The sequence below is a fragment of the Emys orbicularis genome, chromosome 7, assembly GCF_028017835.1.
Source record: "Emys orbicularis isolate rEmyOrb1 chromosome 7, rEmyOrb1.hap1, whole genome shotgun sequence".
NCBI lineage: Eukaryota > Metazoa > Chordata > Testudines > Emydidae > Emys > Emys orbicularis.
This window is the reverse complement of record NC_088689.1, coordinates 75,171,888-75,191,714: the sequence shown is the minus strand read 5'-3', so window position 1 is coordinate 75,191,714 and position 19,827 is coordinate 75,171,888. Positions and strand designations below refer to the sequence as shown.

Below are 19,827 nucleotides of genomic sequence, written 5' to 3'. Positions count from 1 at the left end.
ACGTCCAGATCAACCCCTTGCTTTTCTCCTGAGAGGATGGTGGATGCCGTAGCATGTTGTGTCATGTATCTGAACTGTAGGTTGCATCACACAACATGTCCGGATGATGAGGTGACGGAAGAACTATTGGGGGAGGCCAAATTCACCCAGGGTGTAGACTCCAGTCAGTGGGGTTTGGACCAGGGATGGATCTGGCCCAGGATTATGACATGCAGGTTTCTTTGTATCCGGTTGGATAAAACTATCCACAGCCACCCTCTGAGCAGTTGTAAATCTCAGCTGTGGGGAATCCCACCCAGCCATCCATCTCCCGGGTTTAGAGCCCAGGAATTAAAAGCTTCCCGATTGGCTTATCTGCTGGTGGCCCACTCCTGAGCCTGTTCATCTCGCTAGCTTAGTCAGAGGGCAGGCTGCTCTGCAAAGCTGGACAGTTCTGGTCATAGCAATGCACAGGAACAAGGCCAGGGACGACTTCTTGGCTGACAGCAAGAGCTTTGCGACCGCAGCAAGACATCAGCAGTGCTGTGCTCACCTTGGCCTACGTGGGAAGGCTGGAGCCTGCCCTTGAGGATACGCAGCACGGCTGGGAAGGGGGAAGGAGCATCTCAGCATCATTCCTCCACCCCAGCCCAGCCTTTCCCAGCTCTGCCCCAGGATCCAGCAGCCTGGGCACCTCGCTAGCTTTCATCCAGCGCCACAGCACTATCTGGCGAGTGGCTGATGGGAATGTGGCCTCACCCCGCCACGCCTGTCCGCGGCATCTGCAAGTGCTATGGGGTGAAACGCACAAGGGTTTTAACCCTTCCCCCCCAATGTCTTGAGGCCTCAGACAGCGCAGTCAGCCTGGCATTAGCCTCCGCTGTCAGTGCTGCCAAGGAGTGAAACAGGCCCCTTCCGTGCCCAGGCCACGGCGCTGTGCAGCGGACCCCCCTCGCCGGAGCAAAGGCCCTGTCTCCAGGGGACGAATTACACACGGCCCAGCAGCCAGCACCCTGCTCTAGCACCATGTGTCTAGGGGAGTTACAGGAACGGCCGCCATCAGCAACGGCTGCACCAGCACTTCCCACCGCAGTGTGTGCAACAGGCAGTCACTGGCCCCAGGGCATCTCTGATTTGCTCTGGAAGGGGCTGGGAGCGGATCACGGGCCACCTGACATGCTTTCCTACCCCTGGCAGTGGGGCAATTCAGTCCCATCTCCAGCCTGGATCTGCCCAGTAGCCGTGGCTCCACCTCCTGGCTTCAGAGAGGCTGTGCTGGGAAGAGGTCACACAGAGCACTGGGCTGGGATCCTGTAACTTTCTCATGCTTTAACCCTCTCAGTGTCCCCTGCTTTGGTGTCGGTTTCTATCAGGTACTTGTTAATTGGCTGCAGGAAGCCCATCTGCACAGACACGAGGCTCCCCTGGGTCTCTGACATAGCATCATCCCCGCTTTCTAGCTGGTCACGCACAGGATCAATTCACTTGGATGTGGCCATATCAGCTGCCACTTTGTCTGCCCTGAATCAGCAGCCCTGGGAGGGCAGGAGAGCCAGAGGCAGGAAAGGGGAATTTCTAGGGAAAGAGTCCCTGACTTTGGCTCAACTCTTCAGCCAGCGGCATGATCTGCCCTGGACAGGCTTTCAACCAGCTCCCTGCCAAGGAGAGAATGAAGCATGGAGGGTTTAGAGGGAAAGAGAGAGATCTTGCCAGAGAGAGACAAAAGAACAAAAAGAAGAAAGAGGAGAGGGAGGGCTGAGCGTTAGAGAGACAAAAGTTATAGGTCTTAAATACATCATTTAAAATACATTGTGCAGGAGGGGGTTAAAATCATCATCATCTGAAGCAACCTGGTAGCATTATTCAATGGTTAGTAAATAGAACATAAAACCCTGTGCCCAGCTCGCTTGGGGGGAAAATAAAACATGGGGGAGAAATGGGCCCTCAGCCATTGTGGCTCCCATCACCAGTCCGAATTTTCCGAGCCAGGATGGTCTCCTTGGAGACCTTCTTGCGGTCGCTGGCCAGCCCCAGGAGGCACATGAGATCAATGAAGGCTGTGGTGAAGTTGTAGTGCCAGCCGAACTCGCTGGTGGAGTAATCGTAGGGGAAGGTGTGGTGGTAATTGTGGAAGCCTTCGCCTGGAACGGAAGAGCAGGGACAAGACACTGTATATGCACCTGAAGCTGGGTTTTAAACGGTCACGCTCTAGAAGCCCCTTCCCCAGGCTTGGGCACCATGTCCCCAGAATGGGCCATCTGTGCCGAATGCAGACTGTGCTCCCCTTGGGGCAGGGACAGCCCCGTGATCCTCCTCCCCTTGCAGCCCATTGACTTCGCTGGGAGCTGGCCCAGGCCCTGTGCTTAGCCCGGGCTCTGTGTGCCGAGGCTGTGTCTACACAGAGGGTTTCTAGAAAGTCTCCCAGCGTTGGTCTATCCCTGGCACAGCTCCATCAGTGGAAGCGCCAGCGTGGGGTGAGCCCGAGCACTGCTACCACTGGGCCATCGACCCTGCTCTGAGCAGGGTGTGACAAGGCAGTGGCGGAAGCGCTGGCTACGTGCGCACTCCCCCATCGACAGGCTGGTGACAATGCACCGGAGAGAGGCCAAGATGGGGAGAATGTCAGAAAATACCAGCCCTGTCAATGGGACCTGCCTGCAAACGGCCAGTCACAAAGGGACAGCGCTTGGAGCCAGGCACGCAGCACCCTGACTGGGCGGGGAAAGGCCGGGGGGAGTAGGGGCTGAGCAGCCCCTGGTGGCTGGGCAGCCCCTGGTGGCTGGCTGTCCTGCTGCTCTCCCCGCTTCCAACACCAGCTCAGACTCCTCAGCCCCAATTGCCCATGTGTAACATCACCCACCAGCCCCGCCTCCTCTGCACCGAGTCCAACACCGGAGGAGGACCAGGATGGTGCTAAGGGCGTGTGAGGAGGCCAGGGCAGGCTGGAGGGGAGAACAAGTGAGGGCTGGTTAATCTCAGCACAGGTCCGGCCAGACCTCGGTTGGCTGTTTACCTGACCCTCTTGAAGCTGTCAAATTGGGTGAGAAAACTCAAGATATTTCCGGCACTTTTGCTTGTGCCTGGGCCTCCCCTTATTAAAGCCCTTAAAATGGGCCCCCTCAGAGAGCCTAGTGAAGCTTGTGGGGATTTCGGATTCCTCCTCCGTCTCCCAGAGAGAAGCCATCTAGCTTTGGCTGAGCTCCTGGCGAGATCTGAAGTGAGTCCTGGCCCTTCTTGGAGGCTCCATCCATCCATCTTCCATCCCCCGAGTCTGAGAAGCTCAAATCCAGATGGGAACTATGCAGCTCCGACTCTCGCTAGTGAAAGTCTGGGGCCAGATCCCCAGCTCATGTAAATCAGTGGAGTGCTGCCGAAGTCCACAGAGCTACGATACACACGAGCTGAGAATCTGGCCCAGGAAAGCAGTACAAAGCTAATGGTGATTCTGGGCTCATTTTCCCCAGGTCCTCAGCACCTCTGAAAATCAGGACTTGGCTGTCTCAATTCAGAAACCACTGGGCACTTCTGGCTGGGTGTGTTCAGCTATTTCAGAAGCATCATTTCCCAGAGGTGAAAAGAGAGAGCGGGGGGCAATTGTCATCATAACAAACAGGCGGTGAGACCTTCAGGCAGGGCAAATAAATCTCATTGTGAGATAAAGAGGTGCTATATACAGGACACTGGAGAAGATAACCCCACTGCCCTATGTACCCACTGACTAGAGCATGAGACACTCCAGTGAATGCGCAGGTCTGCAGGTGCGTGGGCGAAATCACCCAGATGGAGTCTATGCGCTTCTGGCTTTCCCGTATGTGAGTGCAGGAACATTGGGGTTCCTAGGGTCAGATCCTGATGTAAATCAGGATAGCTGTATGGACTTCAAAGCAATGCAGATTTACACCAGCTGAGGATCTGGTCCATTTTATGTAATTATGCACCTAAAATTTCCTGTCCCACAGTTTTATAAATGGATGTTATTCCTCTTCCCTTCTCTCCCAGACTCTCCTGCACTGTTGCTATGCACTACTGAACAGCTGCTGTGTTCCTCCCCAGACACAGCTGCATTTCAGTGGCGGGTGCAGTGATCTCTGCCTGTCTCATTCACAGTCAGTTTGTGGTTTGGAATTAAAAGACGCCACCAACGTACCTAAGGCTCCAAACGTGACCAAGCGGTTCTCCCGGGGGTTGATGTTTCGATCATAGGGCCGGTTGCCAAACATATGTGCAGCACTGTTCACAAGCCAGGTGGCGTTGAGCACCAGAACATAGCGCAGGATGGCGGGGAGGAAGAAGCTGTTGCGGAGAGATTCCCCCCAGAAGCACCAGGGCACTAGGGTGGGGAACAGGAAGCACATGGCCACCACAGAAAGCTTGTAAAACCTGCCAGGAAACAGAATGGGGAGAGAGTTAGTGGGCGGGTGCATCCCATGGAGGAGCACAGGCAGTTCATCTACCAGGGCTGAGTCTCCGGGGCGGGGGAAAGGTGCTAATTTTAACTATACAAAGAAAACAGCACAGAACCAGCCCATCTCTGCCCTGGTTTGACCCCTGGAGAAAAAGGAAAACAAGGGCATTGACAGTGTGGGCACAGAAGAATAAAGGGGATAGGCTGGGCACACAATGAGAGCCACACACCCGCTGGCAGGGGTAAGAAGGACCCAGCAGATGAGCTGGGAACGGAGTACAGGTGCCGTGAAGCAGAGCTGCCAAGCTTCCTGGGGCTCCATTTATCATTACTGCTGCCAGGTCACATTTGTACGGGGGGGGTGGGGGTGGGTGGGAGTGCGACAGCTGCCATCTTGGCTGACGCACCTGGGATTAAACAAGGGACTTCCAGATCTCAGGGCATGTGCTGCTGCAGCTCAAGCTCTGGCTCCTTACCTGTGGGCTGCAGCAGACTCCTCTCCTCCGTCTGTCAGGGAACCTGTCACTCACACTGGGGGAGACCTGGTGCTCGGCTGCCCTGGGGAACCGGGCCGTGTGTGCGCGGTGGGGGAGGGGATAGAAGGAGGGAAACCCAATCCCAGCAAGTGAGAGATTGCAAGGGGGAGACACCAGATGGTGGAGTCTAAGTGCAGCTGGGGTGTGTGTGTGTGTGCGGGAAGGGAATCTTGTGCCTCTTCCATTTCCACAGGAGTACGGGGGTTGGGCAAGAGGCAGGCCCTGAGATACGAGCAGAAGCCTCTCCTCTCACTCACCTACCTAGGAACTGTTGTTCCCCACAGGCTGCCCAGGGCTTTACCCCTGCTAAGGCTGCAGCAGCAGTGGGACATGTTCTATACAAGAGGGATTCAGTTGGTTGGCACTGGGCCCTCTGTGCCAGCGACATTCCCAGCGAGGCTGGAGCCCTGCCTTTTCTGACCCCATTTCCTCCTGTCCCACAAACAAAGGAAAACATGTAATATATCCCACTGCTGTGCTGGATGGAACTTGTTTCTCATGGATTTCTGCCCAGGTTTGCAAACAATGGCCCCGATGCTCCAAACACACCTGAAGTGTCCCACTGACTTCATTTGGGGCTGGTCACCTGCAGAAAGGATCCGGGGTGACTCACAAGAGGGTTAGTTTTGCTCTGGAGCAGGGGTAGTCAATTATTTTTTGTCAAGGTCCAAATGTCTTGGTCAAGGTCTAGTCAGGTCCAGACTCCAGAGAAAATACAAAAATAATGATAAGTAAATAAAAGATTTTGAGGTCCATTCAAACGGGTCTGGCGGTCTGGATTTGGCCCGTGGTTCGCCTACTTACTACCCCTGTGAGAGATTCCTGTAGCCGGATGCCATGCCTCAGAGCCCCTTTGGTGCCCCAGTGATGCATTGGTCAACACCTGCCCTTCACCTTGTACCACAATCACCCTATTTTCTTCCCCTACCTCGGCCGCACCCGGCTCACCTCCTCTGGAACATCACCACTTTGTCGGCCTTCAGGTCAGCCATGTCCAGCTTCTGGCCCTTCTCAATGACATCGGGGTGTTTGCGCACCAGCAGCCAGCCAACATGGGAGAAGAAGAAGCCCCGCGTGGCGTTATGAGGGTCCGCGTCGGTCTCGGAGAACTTGTGGTGGACGCGGTGATCTCGGGCCCACTCGTAGATGTCATTCTGGAATGAACATGGCTGGATGACTCACCAGATCAGCAAGGATAAGAGCTAGGCCACATTTCTCAACTGAAATTTGTTTTTGTTTTAACAGTATTTGGCCAAGTTTAAAAAAAAAAATTTTTTTTCACCAAAACATCTCAATTTTCCTCAGAACCTTCCACTTCTATTGAATTTTTTTTAAAAATTGATCATTTTTAGGATTTGGTTTGCCCCTTCTCAGCTGCATTGCTAACTGATTGGAGAGACAATTGGGTGAAGTCATATTTATTGGACCAACTTCTGCTGGTGAAAGACACCCAGAGCTCTTCTTCAGACATTCAGCTTTGCGTAGCTCGAAAGCTTCTCTCTCACCAGCAGAAGTTGGTCCAATAAAAGATATTACCTCACCAACCTTGTCTCTCTAATATCCTGGGACTAACATGGCTACACCACTGCAAATTACTCCTATTCGTCAGCTTAGCACCAGGGTGGGATTTTTTTTTTTTAAAGTCGAACAGTTTCAAAAAAGCATTTTTTCCTTTTGAAATGGAAAAATTTCAGTTTTGAAAATGTTCAAAAACAAAAAAAGAAACTTTTGGTTTAAACAATCTCTAGAGAAAGGTTTATAAATAAAGATTGGTCCATTTCAAAACCAGCTTTGAAAATGGTGAAATGTTCATAATTTCATTAAAAATGTTTATTCTGACAAGCACTACTAGTAAAAACGGTTCCCATGTACATTGCCTCTCTCACACAGGAATCCCAAAGCACTTTTGAAAAGCTAGTTAAATCTCATCCCATCCTACAGCAGGGAAATGGAGGCATTATCCAGGCACATTTATGGCACCCGTCACTGCAGAGTCTGAGCACCAACTTAATCTCAATAATATGGAGGATTTCTCCTGACCATCACTCTGCAGGCAGGCAAGTAACGTTATCATCCGTTTTACAGATGGGAAGAGTGAGGCCCATAGAGACTTGCCAAGGTCACACAGAGAATCTGTGGCAGAGACAAAAATTGAACCCAGGTCTCCTGCATCCCCGTCTAGCGCCTTAACCACAAGACCATCCTTCTTGCAGTGAGAGGAAGTGATTTACCTGCAGGACACACAACATGTTAGTGGTAAAGAAGGATACGGGTGCCAGGCCTCAGTTCCAACCACTGGGGTATCCGGACTCCTTTACAGCCCACCACTGGGAGGTGCCAAGTATCCTCAGCGTCTCCTGAAGTCAGCATACAGAGGGCGGCATGCAGAGTTGCATGGGTGCACTCCCAATACCCCTCCCCCATCCCAGCAGCACCGAGTCACCCCCTCCCGTGGAAGATGTAGACTCAAGCACAGCTGAGGAGATGCAGCTCTCAGAGGGAAATGTTTCTATAGGAGACATGGTAGAATAATGGAACGTGACTGTCCCCTGCTTCTCTGTTGCATGTGTGGCTGCAGCTGGGGTCTCACTGCTTCCCTCCAAGGCTGAGAACCTGGGAAGAGGCAAAAGGGGTTCCTACCTGAAAAGCCATGGAGTTGGCTATGGCCAGAAAGATCCTGAGGGGCAAGCTGGCTTTGTAGGACCGATGGCTCCAGATGCGATGCGCTCCTGCTGTTATCCCCAGAGCACTCAGCAGGAAACACAGGAACCCTGGACGCAAGAAGAGGGGGTGTCACAACTGCACCTCAGATAGAGGTCAGAATTCACCCCCTTGGACACTAGGCCTCGTGCCCTTACCTTTTCTGGGATGGAATCCTGGGATTCCCCCACCCTCAGACCAGGCTCTGGGCTACAGTACTCTATGGATTAACCAGGATTAACCATGCTTACCCAGCAGGTCTGACCGGGCAGACCTGCGATTCTTTCCTTCGGGAGCTGTGTCCAGTGGTGAACACAGTGACCAGACAGCCTTCTTAAACCAAAGTGTTGTTTAGCCTTTGTATAGTTTAATGGTAGCAGCAGGAACAAAGCACAACATGAGAGAAAAAGGACTTAAAGCAACAAGAAGTTGATGCACGTCTTCATGGCTTCTGATCCCTAAGCACATTCTAAGGTCACGGGGACACAGATCATAAAACCATTCCAACCTACGTCTCTCATACAGCTCTTCTAAGGCAGCAAGGCCCCCAACCTTTGCCCACTTGCAGAGGTTCCCCCAGCTAGCTGCCACCTCCATATATGTCATCCCCTTTTTCCTTCTAAAATATTTCCCCATAAGTAGGGCCCTACCAAATTCACAGCCTATTTTGGTCAATTTCATGGTCATAGGATTTTAAAAATAGTACATTTCATGATTTCAGAAATGTAAATTTGAAATTTCACGGTGTTGTAATTGTAGGGGTCCTGACCCAAAGAGGAGTTGTGGGGGGGTATGTGTGTCATAAGGTTATTTTGGGGGGGGGGGGTGTTGTGGTACTGCTAGCCTTACTTCTGCTCTGCTGCTGGCGATGGCGCTGCCTGCAGAGATGGGCAGCTGGAGAGCAGCAGCTGCTGGCTGGGAGCCCAGTTCTGAAGGCAAAGGTGCTGCCAGCAGCAGCGCAGAAGTAAGGGTAGAATGGTATGGCATTGCCACCCTTATGTCTGTGCTGCTGCTGGCAGGGCACTGCCTTCAGAACTTGGCACCTGGCTAGCAGTTGCCGCTCTTCAGCCACCCAGCTCTGAAGGCAGTGCAGAAATAAGAGTGGCAATACCATGACCCCCCTAAAATAACCTTGCAAATCCCCCTCCAAAACAACCCTCTCTTGGGTCAGGATCCCCAGTTTGAGAAACGCTGGTGTCCCACCATGAAATCTGTATAGTAGAGTAAAAGCACACAAAAGACCAGATTTCACAGTCTATGACACATTTTTTATGGCCGTGAATTTGGTAGGGCCCTACCCATAAGCCTGCGAGCCAGCTGAAATGTAAGGAGGAAGGCGCCTATAATTTGACCATGATCCCCAGAGACTGCAGCATCCCTTTTGCTGGAGGCCTCTATGCCAATCTTCAGGGGGGCCTAGATTCAAATCACAAGAGACAGGCATTGATATCCCCACCCCCTTAAACCGGGGAAGCATTTCAGCAGCTATGCCCCCTGCAGAGCTGGCATTCCTGATACTAGCCCCACTTACTGGATCCCTCGGTCCCTGGCTCCTCACTTGTGCAAGATCCAGTTCGTGCTCTCTCTGTGGTTCTCGTTCCGCCTGCTCATGCTGGTGCTGCTTCTCCTGCTCTGCTCTGGCCTGATACCAGTCAGCAAGCTGCTTGGCCTCCAAGGGCAGCTTTTCTCTCTCAAGCTGCAGCTTCTCCTCCTCCAGCTGCACCTCCTCCACCCCCGCCGCTGTTGATTTGAGAGTTGGGCCATTCTGGGCTGCAAGAGAACAGGAACCCTCGTCTAGGTCCTGGGCTGGTGCTGGTGCCCCATTCTGCCTCCAGTCATCATCATACAGCAAAGACACCAGCTCTGACCTTTCTAGCTCTTTTGAGTTTAGCTTCCTCTCTTTGCGCAACTTAATTAACTGATCTGTCCCGAGCCGTTCAGAACTCATGCTTCCCTTCTGCCCTTCCCTACTCTCTTCCCAACCCGAACACAAGCCCCTTTTTCTCTTGCTTTTTCCTTCTACAATACTTGTTTTTACTGCTGTTGTCACTTATTGGAAATTCACCACTGTCACAATCATCCCACCAGGCTTCCCCCAATAAGTCACATTTACCGGGCTGGCTGCACGCTCTGACCTCTTCCTGGCCTGAGAGCACCACCTCAGGCCTTCACCTTTCCTGGGGTGGAATCATACAATTCCCCCTTTCTTAGACTGGGCCTGGGGTTACAGCACCCTGTCCATCGGCCGTGCAACAGATCCGACTTGGTTCTGCACCAGTAGTTCTGTCCTTCGGGAGCTTGTGACCAGTGGAAAAGAGAGGAAGAATACTAAGAGGCCAATATGGCTGCATCGGGAGCTCTTCAGTGACCTGAAAAATCAAAATAGAATCCTACAAAAAGTAGAAACACTGACAAATTGCTCAGGAGGGGCACAAAAGGACAGCACCAGCACGTTGGGACAAAAATCCGAAAGGCTAAGACACCGCTACAGCTAGCATGGGACATAAAAGGCAATAAGAAGAGGTTTCTACAAACAAGAGAAAGAGGAAGGAAAGTGTAGGTCCACTATTAATATGGACGGACAGTTAAAATGGACAGCACCAGGAAGGCCAAGGTGTTTAATACCTGTTCTGCCTCAGTGTTCAGTAAAGAGGTTAACTGTGACCAGATGCTTAACACAATTAATATTAATAATGAAGAAAAAGGAACACAAGCCAGAATAGGGAAAGAACAGGTTAAAGAATATTTGGATAAGCTAGATGTAGTCATGTTGGCAGGGCCTGATGAAATTCATCCTAGGGCACTTAAGGAACTAGTTGAACCAATCTCAGAGCCATTAAGAACTCCTGGAGGATGGGTGAGGTCCCAGAGGAATGGAGAAGGGCACACAGAGTACCCAACTATAAAAAAAGGGAACAAAGAGGACCCAGGGAATTATAGACCAGTCAGCCTAACTTGGATATCTGGAAAGATAATGGAATAAATTATTCAACATGCAAGCACCCACAGGATAACAGCGTGATAAGTAATAACCAACATGGATTTTTCAAGAACAAATCATGCCAAACCAACCTAATTTCCTTCTTTGACAGGGTTGTTGGCCTAATGGATGGGGGAAGCAATAGATGCGATATCTTTATTTTAGTAAGGCTTCTGACACAGTCCCACATGACATTTTCATAAGCAAACTACAGAAACGTGGTCTAGATGAACATACTGCATGGTGGGTGCATAACTGGTTCAAAAACTGTACTCTAAGAGCAGCTATCAATGATTTACTGTCAAACTAGAAGTCACATCTAATGGGGTCCAACAGGGGTTAGTCCTGGGTCTGGTAACATTCAATATTTTCATTAATGACTTGGATAACGGAGTGGAGAGTCTGTTTATAAAATCTGCAGATGACCCAAAGCTTGGAGGAGTTGCAGCACTTTGGAGGACAGAATTAGAATTCAAAATGGCCTTGATAAATTGGTCTGAAATCAACAAGATGAAATTCAATAAAGGCACGTGCAAAGTATTACACTTAGGATGGAAAAATCAACTACAACATGGGGAATAACTGGTGTGGTGGTCATACTGCTGATACGGATCTGGGGCTTATTGTGCATCACAAATTGAATGTAAGTCAACAATGCGATGCTGTTACGAAAAAGGTAAATGTCTTTCTGGGGCGTGTTAACAGGAGTGTGGTATGTAGGACCCAGGAGGTAATTGTCTCGCTCTACCTGGCTCTGGTGAGGCCTCAGCTGAAGTATTGTGACCAGTTTTTGGTGCCACACTTTAGAAAAGATGTAGACAAATTGCAGAGTCCAGAGAAGAGCAACAAAAATAATAAAAGTTTTAGAAAAAGTGATCTATAAGGAAAGGTTAAAAAAAACTGGGCATGTTTAGTCTTAAAAAAACAAAGACTCAAGGGGACCTGATAACAGTCTTCCAATATGTTAAAGACTTGTATAAAAGAGGATGGTGATCAGTTTTCTCCATGTCCACTGAAGGCAGGACAAGAAGTAATGGGCTTAATCTGCAGCAAGGGAGATTTAGGTTAGATGTTAGGAAAAACTGTAAAGATAGTTAAATACTGGAATAAATTATCAATGGAGATCATGGAATCCCAGTCATGCAGGTTTTTAAGAGCAGGCTTGACAAACACTTGTCAGGGCTGGTCTAGGTTTACTCGCTCCTGCCTCAGCGGAGTAGGGTGGGGGGGTGGGGGGGGCTGTACTAGATGACATCTCAGGATTCCTTCCAGCCCTACATTTTATGATTCTATAATCAAATCCACAGTGATGGTTACAATTACACACAAATGGAATTCATACTTAACACAGACATATTCCCTAATCTGTCACAGCCTCTGCTTACCCCATACCAAGGTGACAGGCTTTGCTGCAGGTATCAGCCACAACCCATACAAGGCCCCTAAATGCAGCAGGCTCATGAGGATGATGTTCCTCCAGACGTATCTCCTGGCAGGCTTGGGGCCCTCCTTCTCACAGTAGCTCTCGTCAAAGATATCGTCTGTCATGCCCCGGTCTCCTCCCAAATCCTCTTGGTTGGACAGGGCCTTCTCCATGCCTGCTCCCCCATTCCTCGTCACCCTGGTGGTAGCAGTGGTGGTGAAGGAGGGGAGATCCTTGGAGAGCTAGAGTTGGGAGGGGACATTAAAAACAAACAACATTGTGATGGTTACAATCCGGTCCCCACCACAAGGATCAAGAGGGGCTGGCTCTGGGCTGCTGATCCACCATCACACCCATCTCCTAGGAAGGAGGGGCATTAGGAGCAGGTCTCCCCCAGCCAGGGCTGGCTGTCTCACTCAGACAGTGCCTCTCCATCAGAGCCCCTCCCCCCCATCATCTCCTGAGAAGGAGTGTGGGGGCTGGCGGGGAAAAGAGGTGGTCATTAAAGCAGCCTCTGAATGGTAGCAGGACTCAGTCTCGGGTTCTCCAGCCAGGCCCAGCAGCACCCATCCAATGGCATGTTGTTCTCCTGTGGTGCAATTAACCCCTTACCCCGGGGTCAGTGTGAGGTCTAGACACCACTTCATCCCTAGGCACCACTCAGAATCTGTGGTGCCCTGCACAGGGGTGGATCTCAGCCCTGGGGCTTTGGGGGGCATGGAGAGTGGGAGCGAAGGTGTTTAAAGACACACACTAGCAGAGATCCCCTTGAGGGCGCAGGGAATCGCTCTCATTTGGCTTTGTCAATGGGTGTTTTACATTGATCACTCAAAGGTCCCTAAGAACTTGGGCTAGGCTCATTTCTTTCAGCCACCGATAAATTACATCATGCAAACCAGCAACAGGGGGAATGAGATTCATAATTTGTTCCTGGGGCTGCTCCTAATACCAATCCTTTGCCTTTCTACAGCCCCTTCCAATGGAGAATCTCACGGCAGTTCAGACATTACTGGGTTAAGCCTCACAACCCCTTTGTGGTGTCTTTTCACCTCTCTCTGCCTTACTTTCCTTGTCTGTTGAGTGGGTAGAGTGATACTGGCTGACATCAGTAAACCAACTTGGTTTAGAGGGAAAGTAAAAGCAACTATAAAACAATATTTTACACACACACACACACACAGTAACTCCTCGCTTAATATTGTAGTTATCTTCCTGAAAATTGCTACTTTAAGCGAAAAGATGTTAAGCGAATCCAATTTCCCCATACCAATTAATGTAAATGGGGGGGTTAGGTTATAAACAAAGAGTTTAATACTGTACACAGCAATGATGACTGTGAAGCTTGTTTGAAGTGGTAAAGTCAGAGGGTGGGGTATTTCCCAGGGAATGCCTTACTGCTAAATGATGAACTAGCACTCGGTTGAGCCCTCAAGGGTTAACACATTGTTGTTAGTGTAGCCTCACACTCTACAAGGCAGCACAAATGGAGGGAAGAGACACGGCATGGCAGAGAGAGACAGAGACACACCGTGTGTGTGTGTGTGTGTGAGATGCACATTACCCCTTTAAGTATGCAGACCCCACTCTATATACACTGCCTCTTTACGTAGATCAGCAAGTTGAGACAGCAGCTGCTGCCAGCAAGCTCCCTCCGTCCTGAGCCCTGTCCTGTCCCTGCCCTCGCTCTGTAGAGGTGGGGTACAGGAGCAGGGGAAGGGGGACACTCTGACATTAGCACCCCTCTTCTGCACAGCAAGCAGGAGGCTCCCGGGAGGAGCTCCGAGGCAGAGGGCAGAAGCAGCACTCTGAAGTGGGGGGAGGGACAGCTGAACTGCCCGGCAATTGATAGCCTGCTGGGTGGCTGCCACAATTTAGGGGAGCTGATGGGGGGGCTGCCGGTCCACCCTGGTTTCAAGCCCCCACCAGCTAGCTACAACGGACTGCTCTTCCTGCAAGCAGTGGACAAAGCAGGCGGCTGCAAAACAACATAAGGGAGCATCGCACAACTTTAAACGAGCATGTTCTCTAATTGATCAGTGACGTAACAACGTTAACCGGGACAACGTTAAGTGAGGAGTTAGTGTGTGTGTGTGTATAGTGGAAGTTGGTACTAAAGAATTGTAGAAAATTGATAAGGGAAGCAAAAGGACACAAGGAGACATCTATGGCTAACATAGTGAGGACAATAAGAAGGAGTTTTTAAAATATAGTGGGAACAAAAAGAATCCTGAGAATAGTATTGGTCCATTACTAGATGGAAATGGTAGAATTATCAATAATCATGCCAAAAAGGCAGAAGTCTTCAATAAATATTTCTGTTCTGTATTTGAGGAAAAAACAGATGATATAGTCTCATCATATGGTGATAACATTCTTTCCATTCCTCTAGTATCCCTGGAAGATGTTAAATGGCGGGTACTAAAGTTACACATTTTTAAATCAGCAAGTCCAGATGACTTGCATCCAAGAATTTTATGAACAGCTGGCTGAAGAACTCGCTGAACCATTATTATTGATTTTTAATAAGTCTTGGAACACTGGTGAAGTTCCAGAAGACTGGAAGAAAGCTAATGTGCCAATTTTTAAAAAGGGTAAACAGGATGACCCAGGTGATTAGAGGTCTGTCAGCCTGACATCAATCCTGGGAAAGATAATGGAGCAGCTGATACGGAACTTGATTAATAAAGAATTAAAGGAGGGTAATGTAATTAATGCAAAACAACATGGGTTTATGGAAAACAGTGTCAATGATACTAACTTGATATCTTTTTTGATGAGATTAAAAATTTAGTTAATAAAGTTAATAGTTTGATGTAATATACTTAGACTTCTGTAAGGCGTTTGATTTGGTACGGCACAACATTTTGATTAAAAAACAATATAAAATGAACATAGCACGTATTAAATGGATTAAAAACTGGCTAACTGATGATTCCCCATTTACAGCTACATTTTGAGATCTATCACTGAGCCTGCCTGTTTTCAGTGGAGTCCTGCAGGGATCAGTTCTTGACCCTATGCTATTTAACATTTTTATCGATCACCTGGAAGAAAACATAAAATCATCACCGATAAAGTCTGCAGATGACACAAAAATTAGGGGAGTGGTAAATAACGAAGAGAAAAGGTCACTGACTCAGAGTGATCTGGGCGTAAGCAAACAATATGCATTTTAATATGGCTAAATGTAAATGTATACATCTGGGAACAAAGAATAGAGGCCATAATTACAGGATGGGAGACTCTATCCTGGGAAGTAATGACTCTGAAAAAGATTTTGGGGCGTGGTGGAGAGTCAACTGAACATGAGCTCCCAGTGGGACGCTGTGGCCAAAAGAGCTAATATAATCCTGGGATGCATAAACAGGGGAATCTTGAGTAGGAGCAGAGACGTTATTTTACCTTTGTATTTGGCCCTGGTGGGACTACTGCTGGAATCCCGTGTCCAGTTCTGGTGCCAACAATTCAAAAAGGATGTTGATAAATTGGAGAGGTTCAGAGAAGAGCCACGAAAATGAGTAAAGGATTAAAAAACATTCCTTATAGTGATAGACTCAAGAAGCTCAATCTATTTAGCTTACCTACATGGGGAATAAATATTTGATAATGGGCTCTTCAGTCTAGCAAAGAAAGGAAGAACATGATCCAATGGCTGGAAATTGAAGCTAGACAAATTCAGATTGGAAATAAGGCGTAACTATTTAACAGTGAGGGTAATTAACCACTAAAACAATTTACCAATGGTTGTGGTGGATTCTCCATCACTGACAATTTTTAAATCAAGATTGGCTGTTTTTCTAAAAGCTTTGCTCTAGGAACTATTTTGGGGAAATTCTCTGGCCTGTGTTATACATGAGGTCAGACTAGACGATCACAATCACAAACTCATAGAATCACAGGACTGGAAGGGACCTTGAGAGATCATCTAGTCCAGTCCCCTGCACTCATGGCAGAACTAAGTATTATCTCTAGACCATCCCTGACAGGTGTTTGTCTATCCTGCTCTTAAAAATCGCCAATGATGGAGATTCCACAACCTCCCTAGGCAATTTGTTCCAGTGTTTAACCACCCTGACAGTTAGAAAGTTTTTCCTAATGTCCAACCTAAACCTTCTGGACTTGGAATCTTTGAATAAGTGCTTTGAGATCTCTGGGTGAGGAGTGCGGAGGATAAGGATAGTGTTGGATGCTCCCACTTAGAACTTGGAGTTCACACTTCTTGGCTGCTGGTCAGTATCATTATCCGCCACATTCAGAGAAGAGAAATCAAGGCACAGAGAGGCAAAGCGATTTGCCAGAGGTCACACAGTGAGTCAGTGGCACAGTTAATAATAGACCTTAGGAATCCTGGCTCCCAGTTCCCCTGATGCAACCATGACACAACATTCATTCTTCACATGCCCTACCCCTCTGTACTAGCAGAAATGCCAGATCACATGTGCATGATGAAAGGATCACGCCCAAGTGACCTCACTCCAGATTTAATGAAAAGATCCTGCCTAGTAACTTCTCCTCCTCTCAGCCAGGCGTGATCACTGCCAACGTAAGTTGTGGGTGCTCAACACTCCTGAGAATCAGCCCCAATGGGCCTCCGCTGCCCTTCACCAAGCGCAATCATTTCTACCCATGCAAACTGGGTGTAAGGCCACTACCCAATTACAATGGCAGGTTCCAGCCCAATATCTTTGGAGATACCAAGGACGCCTGAGTGCTGTAGCTGTGAAGGCTATTTTGTATCTTTGGTGGCAGGGCAATAGAAGCTGGCCCCACTGTGATGCAACTTCTTGAGGGAGGCATTAAAATCAGACCATGCAACTTACATGACCACCAACTCCTCCCTCCTGGGGCAGAATCCAGAGGCTAAGGAATACCTTCCTGCAGTGACTGTAGCAGCTGAGAGCCTCACTCGGACATACCCTACATGCCCTGCCTACTCCCACGGCCATTTGGAATTAAACACATTCCCCTGCACAAGGAAGAGCCTGGCCAAAAAATATCCTGTCGCTTTAAGTGGATCCAGACAGCTGTGGGGTTGGAAATCTGTCTTCTTTGCATCCAAGCGAGGGGCTCTGTCTCTTCCCTCCATCCTCTCTTCTAGTTGCACAGGGAACCTTCGTCCTGATATTTCCTAACTTTTGCATGCTTGAATTTACACACAACTACTACATTAAAAGAACAGCATTAAGGTTGCAATTTCACAGGTTTTTAAAAACAGCAAACTGAAAAAAATAATAATCAGAATTTCCATCATGTGGCATCCTATTGACACCCACATCAGCAACATTGGAACCTTTAGATCCACCACACAGACCTGTCACCTGAGCTAATGAGCCGATAGTAGTAGTAGGTTGTCATCCTCTACATGGACCAGCACTAGAGGGGAGAATGGGACACATCCATTGCCAGTGGCTTCCAGAGATATTTGCTGACTGCAGAAGAATGGTGAGACTCAGGGACCCTGGGTTCCATTCCAGGCTCGGGGAAAGGGTGTGCTCTAGCGAGCACAGACCCCTCTGCCTCTTTCCTCCATACTCGACCCCTTCTGTCCCATACCCTCCAATTTATCCCTGTCCCAGTTTTGTGCCCCGCCCCGCTCCTCAACCCTTTTCTCCACTCCACTGGCTTCTCATCCCAGTCTACTTGTCCATGCAGTCCTAGACTCTCTGTCCCAGTCTCTTTACCGAGCCAGTTCCAATTCCCCCCTCCCAGATCCTTGTCTGATCGGTCTCTCCCAGCCCTACCTAGGGCTCCAGTCACCCCATACCCATGTTCCTGTCCCCTCGGTCTCACAGTCTCCTTCCCTGGGCTCCACGTCCAATCTCAGTGCACCCCTTTCCCTCCCCACATCAGCTCCTTGGTCAGTCCCAGTTCGCCTTGTGCACCCTGGCTCCTTATCAGGTCTGTCTCCCTCCCTCGTTCTCCTAACCCCACTGGCTCCCAGTTCCAGCCTCCTTGCCCAGCCAGCCCCGGTCTCCCCCAGTCCTTCCTCTGATCTCAGTCTCCCCCCTCCCTTCCCCGGCCGGCTGGCCCCCAGTCTCTGTCTTTTTGCTGAAACAGTCCCAATAGCCTCTGCTTCCAGCTCCCAACTCCTAGCCCAGCCAGTTCCAGCCCGGGACCCATCCCCATCCCCATCCTCTTGTGCGCTCTGCTTTGGAATCAGGCAGCTGCCTGCGTCCTCCACACTGCCTGGGGCTGGGTCCAGCAGAAGGGTCCCCGAGAGCACAGGAGAGCCAGGGTCTCTGCTCCTGGCCCCGGCCCCGGCCCAGAGCAGCCGAGCCGGAAACTGCAATAGCAAAAGCCCGACTCTGCCCCCGCCCCGCCTGGAGCATGCCCAGTGCAGGCATCTCCTGGAAATAGAGCTGCGTAGTCTCTCCCCAGTATGTGCTAACTGCAATTTTTTCAGCGGCTCCTTCTAACCGGGTCAGATTTGGGGGGGATTTTCAGGGAGCTGGAGGAAAGGCCCGTCCCCGACACAGAGGCGCCCCCATTCCAATCGCTGCTCCCGGCCCGGGGGGGGGGGGGGGGGGCTAGGGCACCTGGCTCAGAACGGGAGCTATTACCTGGGCAAACAGCCTGGCTTGCCCATGGCTCGGTCTCACAAACAGCTGGGCCATTTGGGCGGAAATTTTCCCGAAAAGTTCAGCCCGAGCCAGCCCCCTGGCACGGGAGATTTAAGCCGGAGCGGTCACCGCCTGGCAAAGTTCAAAGCAATTGAAAATAGGGTGAGCAGCACCCGCAGTGCCAAGCGGCGCTACCAGCCCATCACGCCCCCTTCATACACACCTCGGTTACTGAGGTAGCCTGCCCGGGGCTGCGGAAAGACGCCACAGCCGAGCTTACCTTCTCCTCCCGAAGCAAACGCGCAGCCATCCGAAGGGAAACCTGTCTGGGTTTGCTCGCAGCACGCTCTGATCGCCTCTGCAGTAGCCGCGCTGATAGATGCGTTCTGCGGATCAGGCGCTGCGCTGCACCGCCTCCGGGGCTGACACGGGGGGCGTGATCCGGGCCCCTCCCAGGGAGATGAACAGAGCTGTGTCTCCCTGCCTTCGCTTGGCTGGCTCCGGCTCCCCAGCCTGAGAATTTTCAGCTCTCTGTGCCCTGGGCTTGCAACCACCCCCGCAGCGTGTATTAGGGCCGTTGTTTTCCTACGACATTAACAGATCAGAGTCCAGCCCTGCAACTTGCTCCTAAGGAGGCGGCTGGAGAATTGCTCGTGATGCCTTCGCACCTGCAGAGTCGCTCCTTGCCTTAGGCTGGGGGAGGGGTCTTCAGCTGCCCGCCCACCTCCCGGATCTCAATAGGTGGAATAGCTCACTCCTGACAATTACCATGGTCTTGTCTAAAAATGTGATGTAATTAATGTCTAAGTAAAGGGTGTTCACCAGATAATTGTGTAGGGAATTGCAAAGGGTCACCCCTGTGTCAGTACTATGGCTAATGCTATGTTGTCTACCTTTTAGGACCCAACTTGATGCTCACTGAAGTTAATGGGTTTCTTTCCATTGACTTGAATGGTCATTGGATCAGGTCCATAATGCAGTATTCCTTCTCTCTCTGTACATATTATCTGAAAAAGAAGAACTCTGTCATTGAATTGTCTAGGTTTTCGGGTCTATGAATCATTCAGAAGGTGATATGTTTTAGGAATGTTGTTTCAGCACTGATAGCTTATGATGAGGTATCAAGGTTACATTAGTAAAAGTATATGACCTCTCCAAAAGAAAGCTGTTAGTACAAATATTTTAATTGACTTCAGTGAGCATTGAAGAGATTTACAATGAAATTTTGAGTCTGGTTTGTTTTC

The 19,827-nt window shown here is 49.9% G+C and overlaps 1 protein-coding gene across 1 annotated transcript; it reads right to left on the bottom strand.

The window, feature by feature from the left end:
• Positions 1-789: 789 nt before the first annotated feature.
• On the bottom strand, positions 790-18,971 carry LOC135881655 (acyl-CoA desaturase-like). Its single transcript, XM_065408321.1, has 6 exons — positions 18,864-18,971; positions 11,986-12,265; positions 7,561-7,691; positions 5,869-6,074; positions 4,127-4,359; positions 790-2,120 (listed from the first exon to the last, which is right to left on the bottom strand). The coding sequence occupies exons 1-6, from the start codon at positions 18,891-18,893 to the stop codon at positions 1,924-1,926; spliced, it is 1,077 nt and encodes a 358-aa protein (XP_065264393.1). The 5' UTR covers positions 18,894-18,971; the 3' UTR covers positions 790-1,923.
• Positions 18,972-19,827: the final 856 nt, after the last annotated feature.